Source organism: Callithrix jacchus, chromosome 10 (genome assembly GCF_049354715.1).
Source record: "Callithrix jacchus isolate 240 chromosome 10, calJac240_pri, whole genome shotgun sequence".
NCBI lineage: Eukaryota > Metazoa > Chordata > Mammalia > Primates > Cebidae > Callithrix > Callithrix jacchus.
Genome location: NC_133511.1, coordinates 88,535,272 through 88,553,194, shown reverse-complemented (window position 1 = coordinate 88,553,194; position 17,923 = coordinate 88,535,272). Strand labels below are relative to the sequence as shown.

At 35.8% G+C, this 17,923-nt stretch overlaps 1 protein-coding gene across 1 annotated transcript; it reads left to right on the top strand.

The window, feature by feature from the left end:
• Nucleotides 1–4,020: 4,020 nt before the first annotated feature.
• On the top strand, nt 4,021–13,353 carry SVIP (small VCP interacting protein). The gene is made up of 4 exons (XM_002755119.7): nt 4,021–4,179; nt 6,010–6,060; nt 6,543–6,656; nt 10,904–13,353. The coding sequence occupies exons 1-4, from the start codon at nt 4,126–4,128 to the stop codon at nt 10,916–10,918; spliced, it is 234 nt and encodes a 77-aa protein (XP_002755165.1). The 5' UTR covers nt 4,021–4,125; the 3' UTR covers nt 10,919–13,353.
• Nucleotides 13,354–17,923: the final 4,570 nt, after the last annotated feature.

Genomic DNA, 17,923 nt, shown 5'->3' with positions numbered 1-17,923 from the left:
GTTTGCAGTGAGCCCAGATCATGTCATTGCATTCCAGCCTGAGCAATAGAGTAAGATTGCATCTTGGAAAAAAGAAAGAAAGAAACGCATCTCTGAACTCAAGCTAGGATCCTTAAACAACAAATTCCTAGGAGAAAAACCAGTCCAGAATAAATCAAGGAACATCAAGCAAAAAAGGAGGTAGGAGGCTCAGGAGGACTTACCAGTTCCACAGGAGGAGAAGCTCAAACTCCGTGAGGCTTCAATGGGCTCCAGCTGGTACCTTAGCTCTGATTTCCAGATACTCCTTCAGCAACCTGAGTCTTCTGAGGCTCCACGTGTTTGGGCACCATATTATTGTCCCTGCAAAGAGGTGAACTCTGTAAAATATTTGAAGATATTTATTCTGAGCCAAATATGAGTGATGATGGCTCATGACACAGCCCTCAGAACATGTACTCAAGGTCCTTCGTGCACAGCTTGGTTTCATACATGTTAGAGAGGCATGAGACATCAATCAAATACATTTAAGAAATACATTTGTTTAGTCCAGAAATTCGGAACAACTCAAAGCAGGAGCTTCCAGGCCATAGGTAAATTTAAACATTTTGTGGTTGATAATTTGTTGAGTTTGTCTAAAGACCTGGGGTAGACAGAAAGTGAATGTTCAGGTTAAGATAAAGATTGTAGAGACCAAAGTTTTTTGAAGTCTTAAAGTGGCTGCCCTTAGAGACAACAGGTGGGAAATGTTTCTATAAAGATCTTAATCTCTTTAGGATTGGGAGGGTCTGGAAGAAATAGATCTAGCTATGTTAATAGAATTTCTTTACAGACACAAATTTTCCCCTACAAAGAAAGCTTTAGAAGACCATTTCAAAATATGGCAAAGAAACATGTTTTGGGGTAAACGTATTTTAATTTTCTTCTTCGTCTCCTAATAGTAAGCCAGAGTTAGGTTGGAACATAAATCATGATATATAGGGTTAAATAAAACCCATCTGATGGGAATTTATGATTTGTAGAACATGACTCCCCAGACCCCTTAAATAGGAATTTGGGCAAGATAAAGAAATCAGAATTTAGTCCTCATTTCCACAGATGTAAAATATATCCCATTTTTAGGTAGTCAAGAGACATGAAAAAGTTTCATACAAATAGCTGCACACAAATATTCATGGAGCTTTGTTCATAATGGCCTGAAAAGGCTCAAAAGAGTCCATACATCCATGGATAGGTAAATCGACTTTTTCAGGTTTTGGGGGGTTGTTGTCATTGTTTGTTTCGAGATGGGGTTTCACCCTATTGCCCAGGCAGGAGTGCAATGGTGCAATCACAGTTCACTCCAGCCTTGACTTCACTGGGCTCATATAACTCTCCTACTTCAGCCTCCCCAGTCTCTGGAACTACAGGCACACACCATCGTACTCAGTTAATTTTGTATTTTTTGTAGAGATGGGGTCTCCCTATTTTGCCCAGGCTGGTCTCAACCTCCTGGGCTCAACCTCTAGGCACAAGCCACTGTGCTCCCTGGCAAATTAACTTTTTAAATGCAGCATACCTATAACAATGGAATATTACTTAAGAAACACACAATATCACTGACGAATTTCAGAAACTTTATGTAGAAAGAGCAGAGCCAGACAAAAGAAGAATTTATGATATAATTCAATTTCTATGAAATTCTAGAAAATGCAGTTAATAGAGACAGAAATTAAATCAATATTTTTCTCGGGCTAGAGGTCAATGGGTTTGTTTGGAAAGTGGCACAAGGTAACCTTTTAGGGTAATGGAAATGTATACTTTCTTACAGTGTTTACATGGGCACATATAATTAATTGTCAAAAACTCAACTAATATCGAAGACAATTTGCATCTGACAGAGTTAAACAGTAACAAAAGACTTTATTTAAGACTACTGTAATAGGGCACTGAAAGAGAGGGTTCAATGTCACTAAAAAAAGGCAGGAGAGATTTTAAGCACAGAGGTCACTAAGTGGAAAAGCACTGTATGTTAGTCAATATGGTTGTACCATCTGTGTTTGCTGATTGGTGCTTAGGGAAGTCAGAGTAGGAGATAAGGAAAGGTTTAGTTTCTTAATTATTGCATTTCAAAGAGATGGCACCTAGTTTGCTGAGAAAGATGGTTCTGCCTTCTAGTATTGATAAGAGGACAGAAGATTTACATCTTAAAAGAGCAGAAAAAATTTACAATTCGCAAGTTTTCTAAAGTAAATGGTCTAAAAATAGAGAGGTCAGAGGTCAATCAGAAAGAACCCTGTCTAAAGGTTAGTCAGGCAATGGGAAACATTAAGGCCATCTTGGTCAGTAACTGTTTCTGCACTTTTTTTCTACACATAATAGGTGACACTTATTATGTATCATCTCTGATGCCTATGATATCATCTATTATGTATAGAACCTAGATAACTATACCTATGATAAAGTTTAAAGTTAGATGCAATAAGAGATTAACAATAATAATAAAATAAAACAATGTAACAATATGCCATCATCACTACTCTTGCACTTGGGGCCATTAATAAATAAAACAAGAGTTACCTGAACACAAGCACCATAATACTGGAACAGTTAAAGTGGCAACTGAGATAGCCACTAAGTGACTAATGGGTGGGTAGCTTAGACACTGGATATGCTGGACAAAGGGATGATTCACATCATTAACATCCTGGGTGTAATGGATTACCACAGCCTAAGATTTCACCAGATCCTTAGAAGGTATGTAATTTATAATTTATGAATTATTTCTGGAATTTTCCATTTAATATTTTTGGACTGCAGTTGACCACACAGTTGATAATATATGTAAAACATATATTGTATATATCATTTATGTAAAACTTAAAGACTATAGTGATATTAATATTTATGTAAAACTTAAAGACTATAGTGATATTAAACAAATTGTTTCCTGGATCTAGTTATGGGATAGAGTATTGAACGGAACTGGGTACAACAGAAGTTTTTTGGGTGACAGAAAACTTACATATCTTGAATGTGGTGATCATATGAATTAATGTTTTTTAAAACTCAGTGAACTCTATAATCAAAATAGGTTCATATTTATTATATTTAAATTATATATCTATAAAAAAACCGGTAAGAATATACATCAAAAAGCTGAGAATGGTTTCTGAGATATTATCATTATACATCCTACATTTTTGTTATGTTTGAAAATTTTCAAACAAGCAAAAATAACTAATAGAATGCAAAAAGCAAAAATAAAAATAAAATTAAAGCGTTGTGTGGAAAGGAGATGCACAACTTCAGTATCACCTGTGGGTTTACTGGAAATGAATCTCAGGCCCCACCTTATACTTATTAAATCAGCAGCTAAATTTTAACTAGGTTCCCAGGTGATTCTCATACTTATTAAAATTTGAGAAGAATTTCATTAAAATATTTCCCGATAGATGAAACTTTATTATTACTCTCCGAGGTATGATTCCTAAATACCAGAAACTAGTGGAAATCTCAACTAATGCCACATTTATGAGGCAAGATTCATAGTCATAATAATGGATTTGATATTCTGCCCTCTCAACTGGAATGGCATTGTCATTAAGAAGGCAGCAATCGGTGCTGATGTTAACTTGGAATTTTGGCTTTAATTTCTAGGACACCAGGGTCCCATCTCATAAAAAGGTAGCACGAACTATCCAGAGTTGTGCCACTCACTCATTTATAATTGGTAGAGCTTAACAGGAAGAGCTTTGGAACCATAGGCAAACTTTTCCATCATTTCCCTGCATTGCTGCCTGCAGCAGGTGTTTCCCCGGAACCTAGGCTTTGGTCACAGGCCCGGCTCTCGCGATGCGGGGCTAGGAGGAGCTGTGGGTGGGAGACTGGGCAAAGCCTTAGGTGGGCGCAGCTGAGCTGCGGAGACGGGGTGGAATCGCGAGAAGAGCGGGGTGGAGTCGCTAGAAGAGCGAGGCGGTGCCACAAAGAAAGGCGGGGCGAAGCCTCGGGGTGGGGGCGGAGCGTTGCTGCAGGGGCGGAGCCGAGCCACTGGACGGCGGTGGGGGCGGGGCAAGCGCGGAAGACCAGGGACGTGCATCGTACCGCGCAGTTAGCGCCGCCTGGCCTGGGGCGGACCCGTTAGGGGTACCCCAGTTGGTCGTCCCTATGGGGCTGTGTTTTCCTTGTCCCGGGGAGTCCGCGCCTCCCACGCCTGACCTTGTGAGTAGAGCAGGTTCCCGAGTCCGCGGGTCCGCGCCTCGAGCACCTGTCCTCGAGCGACGGGCTGCGGGGCGGGCCGGGCTGTTGGACCTGGTGGCGCGGGTCGAGAGGGTGGGAGGGGGGACCCTGGTGGCGAAGACGGGTGGACGCGTCCGGAGGGTACTTGGGTCCTGTCAGTGCGACCTAGACCGCCGCCTACGGGTAGAGCCGTATTTTTGTAACAAAACATTGTCCAAAGGCGGCTGTGGCGTCTTTCTACCTTTAGCTGACTGGCGGCCCCGGGAATTCCTAGGGCGCCGGCGCACGCAGAGGGCGCTGCGCGTGGGATATTCTGGGAGATGTGGTAGATGGAGTTAGGCGCAAGAAAGACGTTGCTTTTTCTGGGAGCTGTTTAGTCATCTAGGAGATGTGCATTTTCACCTGTCTACCAACCTTTTAAAAGAAGGTGCTCAGAAAGTCGCTTATACGCCTGAACTTTATCGGATATTTTATTGATTTCTTTGTAGTATTTATCTCATTCTTTTAAGTTATCCTTTTAAAATAATATTTTATGTAGTATAGAGTGTCCAATTTGTAAGGTAGTCATATTTAACAAAAATACTGGACACCCAGTTAAATTTGAATTTCAGTTATACAAGGAATACATTTGTAATGTCGTTTTGTGCCATGCAATAGTAGGGATCTAGTTCTACAAAAACATTACTCATTGCTTATCTGAAATTCAAATGTAGCCTGTGGGCGTGTGGTACGATACATGTACACTCTTTGTAGCTTTCTGTTAACAGTATTTTTACATTGACACTCCTTACGGGGAGTTTACATAAACCTGTTTCTCTCTCACCTCTAGCTAAAAATTAGTTGAAGGAAATGAAATATTTAGGGAAGTACATTAACTCTTCAGTTATTAAAGTATAGCTACTAAAAATTTAGTATACATTTTATGTGGGAAAGTTCAGCTTCTCTGTTGCTGCTATTTTAAGTGATGTTGATTTTGTTGTTCTGGCTGTTGATAAAATACAGTGTATCAGATTTGTTAAACCTTTCTCCCATCCTCATGCTATATCCTTTTCGCTTGATAACCACACAGCTCACTGCTTGGATGTCACTTTATCAGGGAAGCTTTTCCTGACCACGCTAAACTAAATATGTTCCCCACAATACCACTCTGCGGTTCTCCCATTACTTATCTGCCATATCATCTGACAGACATTTATTTACTTCATTATATTTGTCTGTGTGCCTTCAATTGGAAATTGTTTCATTTGGGAGGAGACATTTATCTATGTTTTTTCATTGCTGTATCCCCAGCACCTAGAAAAAGTGTTTTATAATAAGTAGTACATTGTCTAGAAAAATAATATTCACTGTTTGCTAATATGGAACAATACCTCTCATGAAATTACTCTCATCCTTCCCTCCTACACACTGAGATTAGCCCACTTTATTCATTAACCTCTTCTAAAAACACTAGGTCACTTCAGACTCCATTTTTACAGGCATACCAAACCATGTATTTTCCTTTTTGAATTTTTAAACATTATTTGTTTTATTATTGCCCTGACTAGCTGTAGACCCTCTTATTAAAAGAGAGAGAAAAAATAAATGATTATATAGGGAAACCTTGTATTTATTTTAACATGTGCTGATTTGAAGGTATATTCAAGAAGAATGAAATTCAGGAGGTTGAGTAACAGCATTCTTTGTGGGACATTTAGGGCAGTACTGAATGTTTTTGTAAACTGTTACAGTGCCTATGAAATACCGGTGTATAATTTATTCATAATAATGTTTTTAATTATTTTAATACATAATTTTACACATTTTCCTTAGGAAGAGAAAAGAGCAAAGCTTGCAGAGGCTGCAGAGAGAAGACAAAAAGAGGTAAATTTTGTCTACTTAAATAATTGAGTTTCTACTTCATTTTTTGTAGATGTCCATAGCTAGATTCTCTAATGCAAATGGCCTTTGATATCCCAAAAATTTACATTTAAAGATAATTGTTTTCAAAATGATTTTCATGTTTATATAAATTGCATTAATATATTATTTAATATATGTAAACTATCATATCTTCTCTAAATGTAGATGCTCTTTTAGTAACATCCTTTTAAAATGGCTGTGCATTGTAAAATAAGATGTGAAGCAAGTTTAGGAGAAAGTTTGTATAGTTGCAAAATACCCAATGAAGAAACAATGTGTTATGTTAAGGCTGTTGTAGAAATACTCCTTCTTTGTTACCAAAAATAAACCAACTCCCTACCCCCAAAGAGAAACCTAGAAAGCAAAGACAGACAAAAAAAAATGCTTTGTACACTGGACAGATTTTTGTTTTCTTTCTGTATTTCTTATCAAATTTTTCAAAGGCTGCATCTCGGGGAATTTTGGATGTTCAATCTGTGCAAGAAAAGAGAAAGAAAAAGGAAAAAATGGAAAAACAAATTGCTACATCTGGGCCCCCACCAGAAGGTGGACTTAGGGTAAGTATTAAAATTTACTTAATGTTGAACTTAACTGGGCATTTTAGAAAACTTAAGTAGCTATTCATCAAATAATTTTCTCCTGACTCTCATTATCAGAATATTTTGAAATTATTTAAAAGCATGAATAGTAAATATTGGAAGTAATATCAATTTGTTTTAACATTTATTGAAATTGATTGGCTTTTCTTCCCCAAAGTGAAATAATAATTTGTTTCTTATTTTAACACTATATTTTAATGCTCTTAGGCTTACTACTAATCTTAATTTAAGTCAAAAATTCAGGCAATATGAAAAACATAAAGAAGTATAAAAGTTATCCAAATTATGTATTATTTTGAAAGACATAATTTCTAACCTCCATTTATATATGGTATTAAACTGGATTACACTATAAATTCTGTTTTATGACCTGAGTTCTTTTACCCATTGATTTGGAATATTTGATCTTTCCATTGCCTCCCTTTTCTATAGTTATGTAAATGTTAACTGGGATCACAGAAGGTATACAGGTGTGGGTATCATACACATACCTCCCAAGATATGGATGCCAGAGCTAGACTGGTAGACAAGTTAAGCAGAGTCTCTGAATGCTGGAGTCTTCACAGTCTAGCAGGACTTTAAAGGATTTATTTTAAAAATCCTTTAAAGCTCAGGAAAACAGTGGTTCATATATTAAGATTTTATTCTTGGTCCACTTTTAAAATAAATGGAAGTAAATATATTTGTTAAAGGGACACTGTATTTAATTTTAATCATTTATATTTAATTTGTCAATGATTTATGAGTACTTTTCAACAGATTCATTGGTTTTTGCTCTCAAAACTACACGCACACGTACATATACACATACACATGCTTACATGTAGATACTCTTCTAACGTGTGGGGCAGGCAGCTTATCAACACCCTGAGCAGTTGATTCTGGCTCAAGAATATCATAAAAATAAGAGTGTGTGTCTCTATTTTAATATCGTAAGTTACTTCATCTAATATTTAATGTATGAAAATTTTTTTATAAAATTTGTTTTTTATGGGATGAATTTTTAGCAATGTATAAAGTAGTTTCAATATAAGGTAAATAAGTCTGACCATTTTGCCTTTTATACTTCTATAACATAATAGATCTAGTGTAAAGTAAAACAGCTGGGTGACAACAAGGTCACTTCTTTATCAGAAATATAGATTCTTTCTTTCAATATTCTGTTGAGATAAAGTACTGTGTTACTAGGTTTACTTCATACAGGGTTCTCAAAAACACCACATGAAAATTAAATTGTAGTACTAGAAATAATGTTGAGATCCACTATTTCACAGTAGAAGTGAAGGTATTAAATTTATATGTATTGTTATAGGAAAAGGATACTTTAATCAACACTTAATCATAATTAAGACACTTATTTCACAAGTTCTAATAAAATTAACATCAGCTTTTAAATTAAAGAAAGAGGCTTTCTTAATTAAACTTGAAGCTTCCACACTCTGACATCTGTACATTAAAAAACAAATTAGGCCTTGTATTAGTTATGATCCCTTCAAAAGGGCTAAAAATGTAAAACATTCCCATGTTAAATTTGGTTCCTGTTTTTCTTTGTGTACTGTTCTTGTAAGAAATCTCTCAAGCCCCCTTAGTAAAAATGACCCTCAGGACCATGAAACTAGATAGTAGCAGGAGGATTTTCTCCAGTGGCTCACTGTCATTAGCCACTGCTGTTGCCCACTGTTAGTATTTTTCCCTTGGAATATTCCTCATCACCTACCACTAACACATTGGCTTCAAGGGGCATACTCTATTCTGCTTGACACAAGCACAGCATGTCAAGAGCATGAAGTTAAAAGCAAAATTCTGGGAGACTCAGGGATAACAGAAGGGAAAAATGTAAGACCAGAAGGTGCTTAACCCTCAAAACTTTTGGCCTGTGGTCCTTTAAGGGCTGCTGTCTGGCTTGTTCCATGGGCTGGCTGAAGTATCCTCTAGAGTAGGTAGAGCCTTCCTAACCTAACTTCATAGTATAAATCTAGTTTGTATTCCGTCTTCACGCCGTCCACATATTCTTCTCCTGACCAGCGCTCCATCTTTCCAGGGTAATTAGCATGGGTAGTGCTCACTGTCTTCTGCAAAAAGACCCTTACTTGAAGAAATCAATGTGATGACAGCATCAAAATGCGAAGTACTATCAATACAGGAGATAGCAGCACAGGAGTAAGGGTAGACCTCTAGTACAGTGACTTCAACCTTGGCTGAATGTTGGAGTCTCATAGGCAGCTTTCAAAAAGGATTAACCATTGGGCTCCACCTCACATTAGTCAGTGTCTCTGAGAGTGGGGTTTAACCATTAGAGTTCCATGGGATAAAAATGTTTAAAAATGCTAAATTGTATATTGTAGGCTATCCCCTGCTTAGAGATTAAAAATGGCAGGCCGGGCGCGGTGGCTCAAGCCTGTAATCCCAGCACTTTGGGAGGCCGAGGCGGGTGGATCACGAGGTCAACAGATCGAGACCATCCTGGTCAACGTGGTGAAACCCCGTCTCTACTAAAAATTACAAAAAGTTAGCTGGGCACGGTGGCGCGTGCCTGTAATCCCAGCTACTCAGGAGGCTGAGGCAGGAGAATTGCCTGAACCCAGGGGGCGGAGGTTGCGGTGAGCCGAGATTGCGCCATTGCACTCCAGCCTGGGTAACAAGAGCGAAACTCCGTCTCAAAAAAAAAAAAAAAATGGCACAAAATTATGGCCTCTAACAAGTTGTGCAATAAAGAAAAAGCAAGTTTACTTGAATTAATCTTTAATTTTGAAAATTTATTTAAACATAGATTGTATATATGTATATATACACACTCATTCATATGTGTTTATGTATATATATACATATACACACACCTATATATATAAAACACCCAGTAATATTCCTTGGATGTGCTTGGAAAAAACTATCAAGAGATTGCTAAACATCTCTTGTTTTATCCCAATGGCTCTTCAGAACCTATCATAGATTTAATAGACTTGGTTAAACAAAACATCAGATGGAATATTTTCTCAACTCAAGCAATGAAAAGACCTTGCCAAACCATTATTTAATGGTTTCTGTCATTTCTTGACTCCCAGGCTAAAATAATAATTTTAAAATTTTGGTTTTGTGATGGTTTATTTTGTGTTCCTTTACTGATTACTGGATATTTGGGATCTTGCTACTGAATAGCAGGTTCACTGTGCAGTGGTTAACAACTTCAGAGTCCAGTGGACAGAATACCCATGCATGTAACATTTACTTGAAGAGGCCAAGCAAAGTCACTCATACCTGTAATCTCAACTGAGAGGGGGAGGATTTGGGAGGCTGAGATGGGATGATGACTTGAGGCCAGGAGTTAAGAGACCAGCCTGAACAACATAGTGAGACCTTATCTCTAAAAAAATAAACATAAATTAGGTGTGGTGACCTGTGCCTGTGGTCCTAGCTACTCAGGAGGCTGAGGTGGGAGAATGATGTGAGCCTTGGAGGTTGAGGCTGCAGTGAGCCATTCCTAGCTCACCCCAGCCTGGGTGATAGAATAAGACCCTATCTCAAGCAAACAAAAAAACAAAAACAAACCCAAAAACTTTTATGTGGAGTGAGTTTATTACTTACAGATAGACAGCAAGGGACAATAGAAGCCTAGAATTCATCATAAGCTGGTCTCCCAAGGAAAACTGCCTGGGGTTGATTGCATCTGTGTGTGCCCTGCTTGAACCTTAGATGAGAGCCTGGGTTTTATGTCCAGGGGTTAGAGGGGGAGGTACAGCATGACTCCTTGGGCTAAAGCACTGAAGGACATCCTGTTTTTAGGGAGAGACTAGAACAGAACTTGGGCTGTCCTGGCCATTTACTTGCTATCCCAGTATATTAAATTACCAGGATATTCTACAATTATTCTTGAAAACTACAGGCAAGACAGTGGGAGAGTTATCCTGTAACTACCCACCATCTGACCAGATATTTTGTCTTCCTTATACTTTTAAACTATCATGTTATTTCAGGCCTTGGACTGTAACGTAAAATTTTATGAATAGCTACAATTCACAAAAATTATTTTATAGTTTGATGTCCCATATTCCTCTTTTTACCTGTTTATTCACTAAAATATTGTTATAATTTAAGTATTATATATAATTATATATTATATATTATGTAATATAATTTTATATATTATATATTATGTAATATAATTTTATATATTATATAAATTTCTGTCTGATTTTTGTCTTTTCTAGTGGACGGTTTCATAAAGCAGAATGTGAGTAGAAGAGTCTACTGCCAATAACTGTTTATCTGCGATCAAGTGGACTTTCTCCATTTCATTTCTTCTCTTTGAATAAATAAAGATTCAGACTTTATAATATTATTGCCCTTAAGTGCAATGCTAAAAAAACCTTTGATTTTCAAGCTTAGAAAATGGCTAGACTTTTCATTAAATACTAATTTTCCTACATTTGCTTTTCTGCAGTTAGTAGGTGATTTGCTATTTTTCTTAGTAGTTAAAAGAAGGAACTAAATCGTGAATATACATACATTGCATGTAAAAATTTTCCATACACCTGTAAGATTAAAATTTGTAATTGTATTTTCATCCTTTATAAAATGATCTAACTACTTATATTTATGCTGCTTCGCCTTACATCTGTTTTTATTTCACTATATATGAAGATATTTAATTAAACTTATGGACTTAGTGCCTTTAAACATCATGGGGGAAAATCTTGAAAAAAATCATTTGAAGGGCTGATGTGAAGGAGCACTGTAAATTTTTATAACTTACTAAGTAATGAATATTCTTAGGCAGATGTTAAGTTTCTTCTAATTTAATTTTATGTAGCTTATAAAATTAACATACTATGTTTTACATTTATGATAAAGGGGTTTTTTTATTTGTTTGCTAAATTTAAAATTATATATTAGTGATACCATCAGAGGGCAGTGATGTTCTATTATATATTAGATTCAGCTCTGTAAAGATCTTTGTAGTAATTGAATGAGTTAAACTAATAAGCTGGAAGGGTTTTGAGTGGTAATATATTTGTCCATATTTAATAAGTAGTGTTAATCTTGTCTACTTAAAAAGAGAATGATGTAAGATTTATACAGATGTGAAATTGTCAAGGCAAGTATGAATGTATGAAAAAGAAACAGCAGGTACGGTAATTTAAAAAGGTTTACTTCAGATGTAAAAATATTAACAGTAATTCTATACAATGCATGTTCATAAACCTTTACATTTTTATTTATTAGAAACATGAATTTTATAGCATTTTTGGTTTCTCCTTTATAATACACGGAAAATAATTGCCATTAGCTATTAAGGTTGATAGCTCTTTGAAATGGCAAGGCCACATGTTGAGCCCTAAATTAGAATTTGCAGATATTAAGTGCCAATAGAAGTTATAAGTTAAATTGACCAAGTTTACTTGCTCTACACAAAGGAAACTGAGCCACTTTCTTCACCTATCCCTACCACAAGACTTAAGCTATCTTGTGGTGTATTGTACATGTTAATTTTTAAAACTTTAACCTATTATATAATACAGGTTTCTTGACTTCTCACTGAAAAATTTTTTTTTTATTATGGTATGAAGCATTCTGTGAATATCTAGGCAAAACATACAGTTAGTCTCAATTTCTTTATCCTTTAGAGGATTAGTGCTGTTTTTGTTCATAAAGGATAGTGAAATCATTGAACTATATTTTAGAATGAAAATTTTTGATTTTATTAAAATGATTTTTTCAAAGGAAAAGGAATGATTAATAGCTGAGTGCATATAGAGCTAGAGCATAGCATCCTTGAACTGTGCAAATCCTTTCTCCCAATAGCAAGAACAATTTTGTCTTTAATACATCTTATAGAATTGGGACATGGGTTCATGTAAATGGCTTACTTCCATGGAATTATGTCCTATTTCTACCAGCAGTTTTATACCCAAATGTCACGCTTATCTATTGTTAACCATTAATGATATTCAGATATATTTCTTTTTGGGAAAGTGGGACATATTCCTTCCAACCATGGCCTGTCACTATGAATGTAATCAGCTTTCTCCAAAACCACATGGGTTGTAGGGGCTAAGGAGTGGTATCCATATGTTAGGAACAGTGTTAGGAAAGGGCAAGGGAAAAGATGTGACTGGATGTCTAATGAGAAACCAGTAATATATATATATTATATTGGTGTGTGTGTACATATATATACACACACACATATATCCAGACATCTCCCTCATAAAGTAACCATCAGTTCCTATGAAAACCTTATGTGGAAGTCGATTTCCCATATTTAATAATTTAGGAGAAAATTGTAATGCTTAAAGTGTCACTTAAAACCCCTAACCAAATTACTAAACCATAATTGGAACAGTAAAATGCATATATGTAACTATCATGATGTAAAATGCTTAACCCACTGCTGCTTAATACTAATCAAACATGGCTGCTAACAAAAGTTGCAAATTATTATATAGCCCCTTTGTAACATGCTGCATGTTTTTTAAAACATTTCTGTGTTTCTGTTTGTTCCACTGCTGGTATTTGGAATGTAATTTAACAGTTCCCACACATGGTTTGGTATAAATTCTGTATTGCCTTTTAGGGGTATAAATAGACATTTTTTTTCTATGTAAAAACTACTTTTAGCTGTCTCTTTAATAAAATTGTATATTTGCTACCTCCTAAATACTTAGAAGCTGAGTTGGTGGTTAGGGAAACCTCAGGAACATTTTAAATCACATTGGGATTCAGAAGAGCAACAGAACCAAAGGTTGTTTGGTATATTCGTATAATCCCTGTATTTATAGGTGGATTTTCTATAAAGGAAAAATGATGTAATTAGTACCCTGTTTTTCTCTAAAGAAATAATACTATAATAAAAATTTTGTCTATCATCATCCTTTGTACCCCAGGAACATGGAACATGAACTTTGGATTTTCTTTTTCTCCAAGAGTTTCACTTTTTATATTCACTGATAAGTATTACGCTATGTCCTTAGAAGACAAAAGTAATTCTTCTCAGTTTTGAATAATTTGTGCATAAATAGACCAGCAAGAGGTAAGTAGCCATGACTGCCTATATATGTTGAGACATACAGTATATTTCTTTTAACATCTTCTCCAAGCAAGTATTCAAATACTCTTTACCACACATGCTCTAAATTAAATCAAATATAGTATTGTGGCTTTTTTCTTGATTTTCCTCAAAAGCTATAGACAAGGCATTTGTATGTAGAACAGACTTTGATGAAGTGTTGGTTCCAGTAACTCAAACACTTTAGTTTCCTATTTGACATGGCTTTTTATTGTCATAGTCATCGTCTTCTAGTTATGCTTCATCTTGTGAATATTGACTTTGAATGTGATTACTGTTGTCTAAGAAATAAGTATTCATACATTACTCCCCTAGATATGATACTTCTTTTTTATTCTTAATTACATTGGCTATTTTTATAGTACCAAATATGTGTTGAGTTTTCTGTTAATGTTGTTTTAGTTATATAACGGTTTGAGTCATTCTTTGCAAGTATCTCAAACTTATCTGAAGTGGAACTAATTAGTTTTGCACACAGATTGATGCTCTCTAGGCTATTTCTTTGAAATTTATCTTGTCACATAACTCAGATGTCAAGGGGTTACGCTAAACTCCTTTTCCTACCTAACTCCTAAAATGCCCTTTTCTCTGTCTCTGTTTCTTAGACATAGTTACGTTATAAGTAACAGACATATTTAAAGTAGGTTAAAAAATACCAAGTGTCTCATAGGTAGAAAATTCTCATAGGTTCCACAAAAACTTATGGAACTAATAAATGACTTTAGCAATCTTGCAGAATGAAAAATATATGAAAGCCAATTCTGTTTTTATATGCAAGCAATTAATAATCTTTTACTGAAAGGAAAATTTCAGTTATAATAATATAAAAGGAAAAACTCTAGACATTAAAAATGACAAAACATTGCCAAGAAATTAAAATCTAAATGAAGAAATACTGTATGTTTTTGGATTGAAAGATGGTATTTCTCAAATGGGCCAGTAAATTCAGTGCAAAATTCCAGCAAATTTTTCTAGAGAACTTAATAAGATGATTCTTGAATTTGTATGGAAAGCAAGACTTAGAAAAGCCAAAACAATTTTGTAAAAACAAAGTAGGGAAGTACATTGATGCCAGAACAATCAGGCAAGAGAAAAAAATACAAAACATCCATATAGGAAAAGAAGTTGTCAAACTGTCTCTCTACACTGACAACATGGTGCTATACCTAGACAACCCTAATGACTCTGCCACAAGGCTTTAAAATGGATAAACAAGTAAAGTTTCAGAATGCAAAGTCAATGTACCAGAATCAGTAGCATTTCTATACACCAATAATATTCAAGCTGAGAGCCATATCAAGAATGCAATCCAATTTACGATAGCCACACACACAATAACTACCTAGGAATGCATGTAACCAAGGAGGTGAAATATCTCTAAAAGGTCAATTACAATACACACTGAAAGAAACAAATGGAAAATTATTCTATGCTTATGGATTTGAAGAATCAATATCATTAAAATGGACGTACTACCCAAGGTATCTATAAATTCAATGCTCTTCCTATCAAGCTGCCAATGTCATTTTTTTCACAGAGTGGAACAGAATAGAGAATCCAGAATAAAGCTACACAACTAGACTCATCTGGCCTTTGACAAAGTTGATGAAAACTGGCAATGGAGAAAGTACTCCCCAGTCAATAAGTGGTACTGGAGTAGCTGGCTAACCATAAGCAGAAGAATGAAACTCAAGATGGATTAAAGATATAATTGTAAGGTCTCAGACTATAAGAATCCCAGAAGGAAACATAGGAAATACTATTCTGGGTATCAGCCTTGGAAAAACATGTATGCCTAAGTCCTCAAAAGCAATTGCAACAAAAACAAAAATTGACAAGTGAGAAACAGTTACTGCAGAACAAAAGAAACTTTATCAACGGAGTAAACAGACTATCCACAGAATTGGAGAAAATAATCACAAGCTATGCACCTGACAAAGGTCTAATATCCAGAATCTATAAAGAACTTAAGTAAAAAACAACTCTATTAAAAAAAATGGCCAAAAGACATGAACAGACACTTCTCAAAAGACATACAAGTGACCAACAAATGTGAAAACATGCTGATCATTACTAATCATCAGAGATATGCAAATCAAAACCACAATGAGATACATTTCATGCCAGTCAGAATGGCCAGTATTAAAAAGTTAAGAAAACAACATGCTGCTGATGCTGCTGTGAAAAGGGAATTTTAATACACTGGTGGTGGGAATGTAAGTCATTCAGTTTAGCCACTATGGAAAGCAGTTTGGAGACTTTCCAAAGAACTTAGAACTGGCATTGTATCTGGCAATCCCATTACTGGGTATAAATCCAAAGAAAATAAATCATTCTACCAAAAAAGACATATATATTCATATATGTTCATTGCAGCACTATTCACAAGAGCAAAGACATGGAATCCACCTCAGTGCCCATCAGTGGTAGACTGGATAAAGAAAATGTGATACATATATGCCATGGAATATTACACAGCCATGATAACATAATCATGTCCTTTGCAGCAATGTGGATGCAGCTGAAGGTCATTATTCTAAATGAATTTATGCAGAAACAGAAAACTAAATACCACATGTTCTCACTGAGAACTAAGCACTGGATGGATACTCATGGATGTAAACATGGCAACAATAGACACTGGGGACTACTCTAGAGGGGGGAGAGGGAGGATGGCAACATTTGACTATTGGGTACAATAGTCACTTCCTGGGTGATAAGATCAGTTGCACCCCAAAGCTCAGCATTATGCAATGTATCCATGTAACCTTCATACCCGCTGAATGTAAAAGTTGAAATTATCTTTTCAAATTGTAATTTCTAAGAGAAGAAATAGGAAAATTTATATATCTGATTTTGAAATGTACTATAAAGCCACAATAGTCAACATAGTGTGGTATGGCTTAAGGATAGCTAGCTATATCAGTGAAACCGAATAGAAGGTTTAGATATAAACTTAGACTTTTCACAGGGCACTTCAATGGAGAAAAGGGGAAAACTGAATCCATATGCCAATACAATTAAAAAGCCTTCACACCATACACAATAATTAAAATGTATCATAGAGCTGAATGCAATAACAAACCATTTAACTTCCAGATGAAAACATGGAAAAAAATCCTTATGACCTTGAGTTGGGCAAAGAGTTCTTACGATACCAAAAGCATTATTAATTTTTAAAAATTATAAATTTAACTACATAAAAATTTTAATTTCAGAAGCACAATTAAATTTCAAAGGCAGTTGTGTGCAGTGGCTCATGCTGCAGTCCCAGCACTTTGGGGGATCAAGGTGGGTGGATGGCTTGAGGTCATGAGTTCAAGACTAGCCTGGCCAACATTACAAAACTTTGTCTCTACTAAAAATACAAAAATTAGCCAGGCATGGTGCTGTATGCCTCTAGTCCCAGCTACTCGGGAGGCTGAGGCACAAGAATTGCTTGAGCCCAGGAGGCAGAGGTTGCAGTGAGCTGAGATTTGCACCACTGTACTCCAGCCTGGACAATACTCCACCTCAAAAGAAGAAAGAAGAGGGGAGAGGAGAAGAGAAGGAAGGGGAGGAGAGGGAGAAAAAAAGGAAGTAAGGAAAAGAAAGAAAGGGCAAACTATAGACTGAGAAAATACTTGCAATTGTGTATCAAGTAAGTAGCTTATATCCAGAATTTATAGAACTCTTATAACTCATTAAGTTAATCCAATTAAAAATGGGCAAAAGATTTGAATGGTATTTCACCAAAGAAACTGTAAAACAAGTATTACTACCAAGGTGTTCAGCTTCATTAGTCATTAGGAAAATGCAAATTAAAATAAAGATGACCTCCCTTTTTTCCTCTAATGGCTATGAACAGTAAAAGTGGAAATTGTTGGTGAGGATATGGAGAAACAAACAATGGTACATTGCTGGTGGAATAAGGAATTGGTACACCCATTGGATATTTCTCAACTGGTAAAAATAAATTTCCCAAATAACCCCCCGAAATAATATGAATTACTTTTAAAGGAGATAACACATAATCTAGCAATGTGAACAGCAGTTATCAGTCAGGCCATTAGTCTTCAATAATTCAAGGCTCCTTCTAATTCTCAGCTACTAAGATCCTTTTATGCACAAAGGTTTTGACACTAGAGATCATAGAAATAATATTTAATTGTGCATCTAAAGG

Coding starts and splice junctions, on each gene's coding strand:
- SVIP (XM_002755119.7), top strand. CDS start 4,126: ATGGGGCTGTGTTTTCCTTGTCCCGGGGAGTCCGCGCCTCCCACGCCT. Junction 4,180..6,009: donor CGCCTCCCACGCCTGACCTT/GTGAGTAGAGCA, acceptor CATTTTCCTTAG/GAAGAGAAAAGAGCAAAGCT. Junction 6,061..6,542: donor CAGAGAGAAGACAAAAAGAG/GTAAATTTTGTC, acceptor AATTTTTCAAAG/GCTGCATCTCGGGGAATTTT.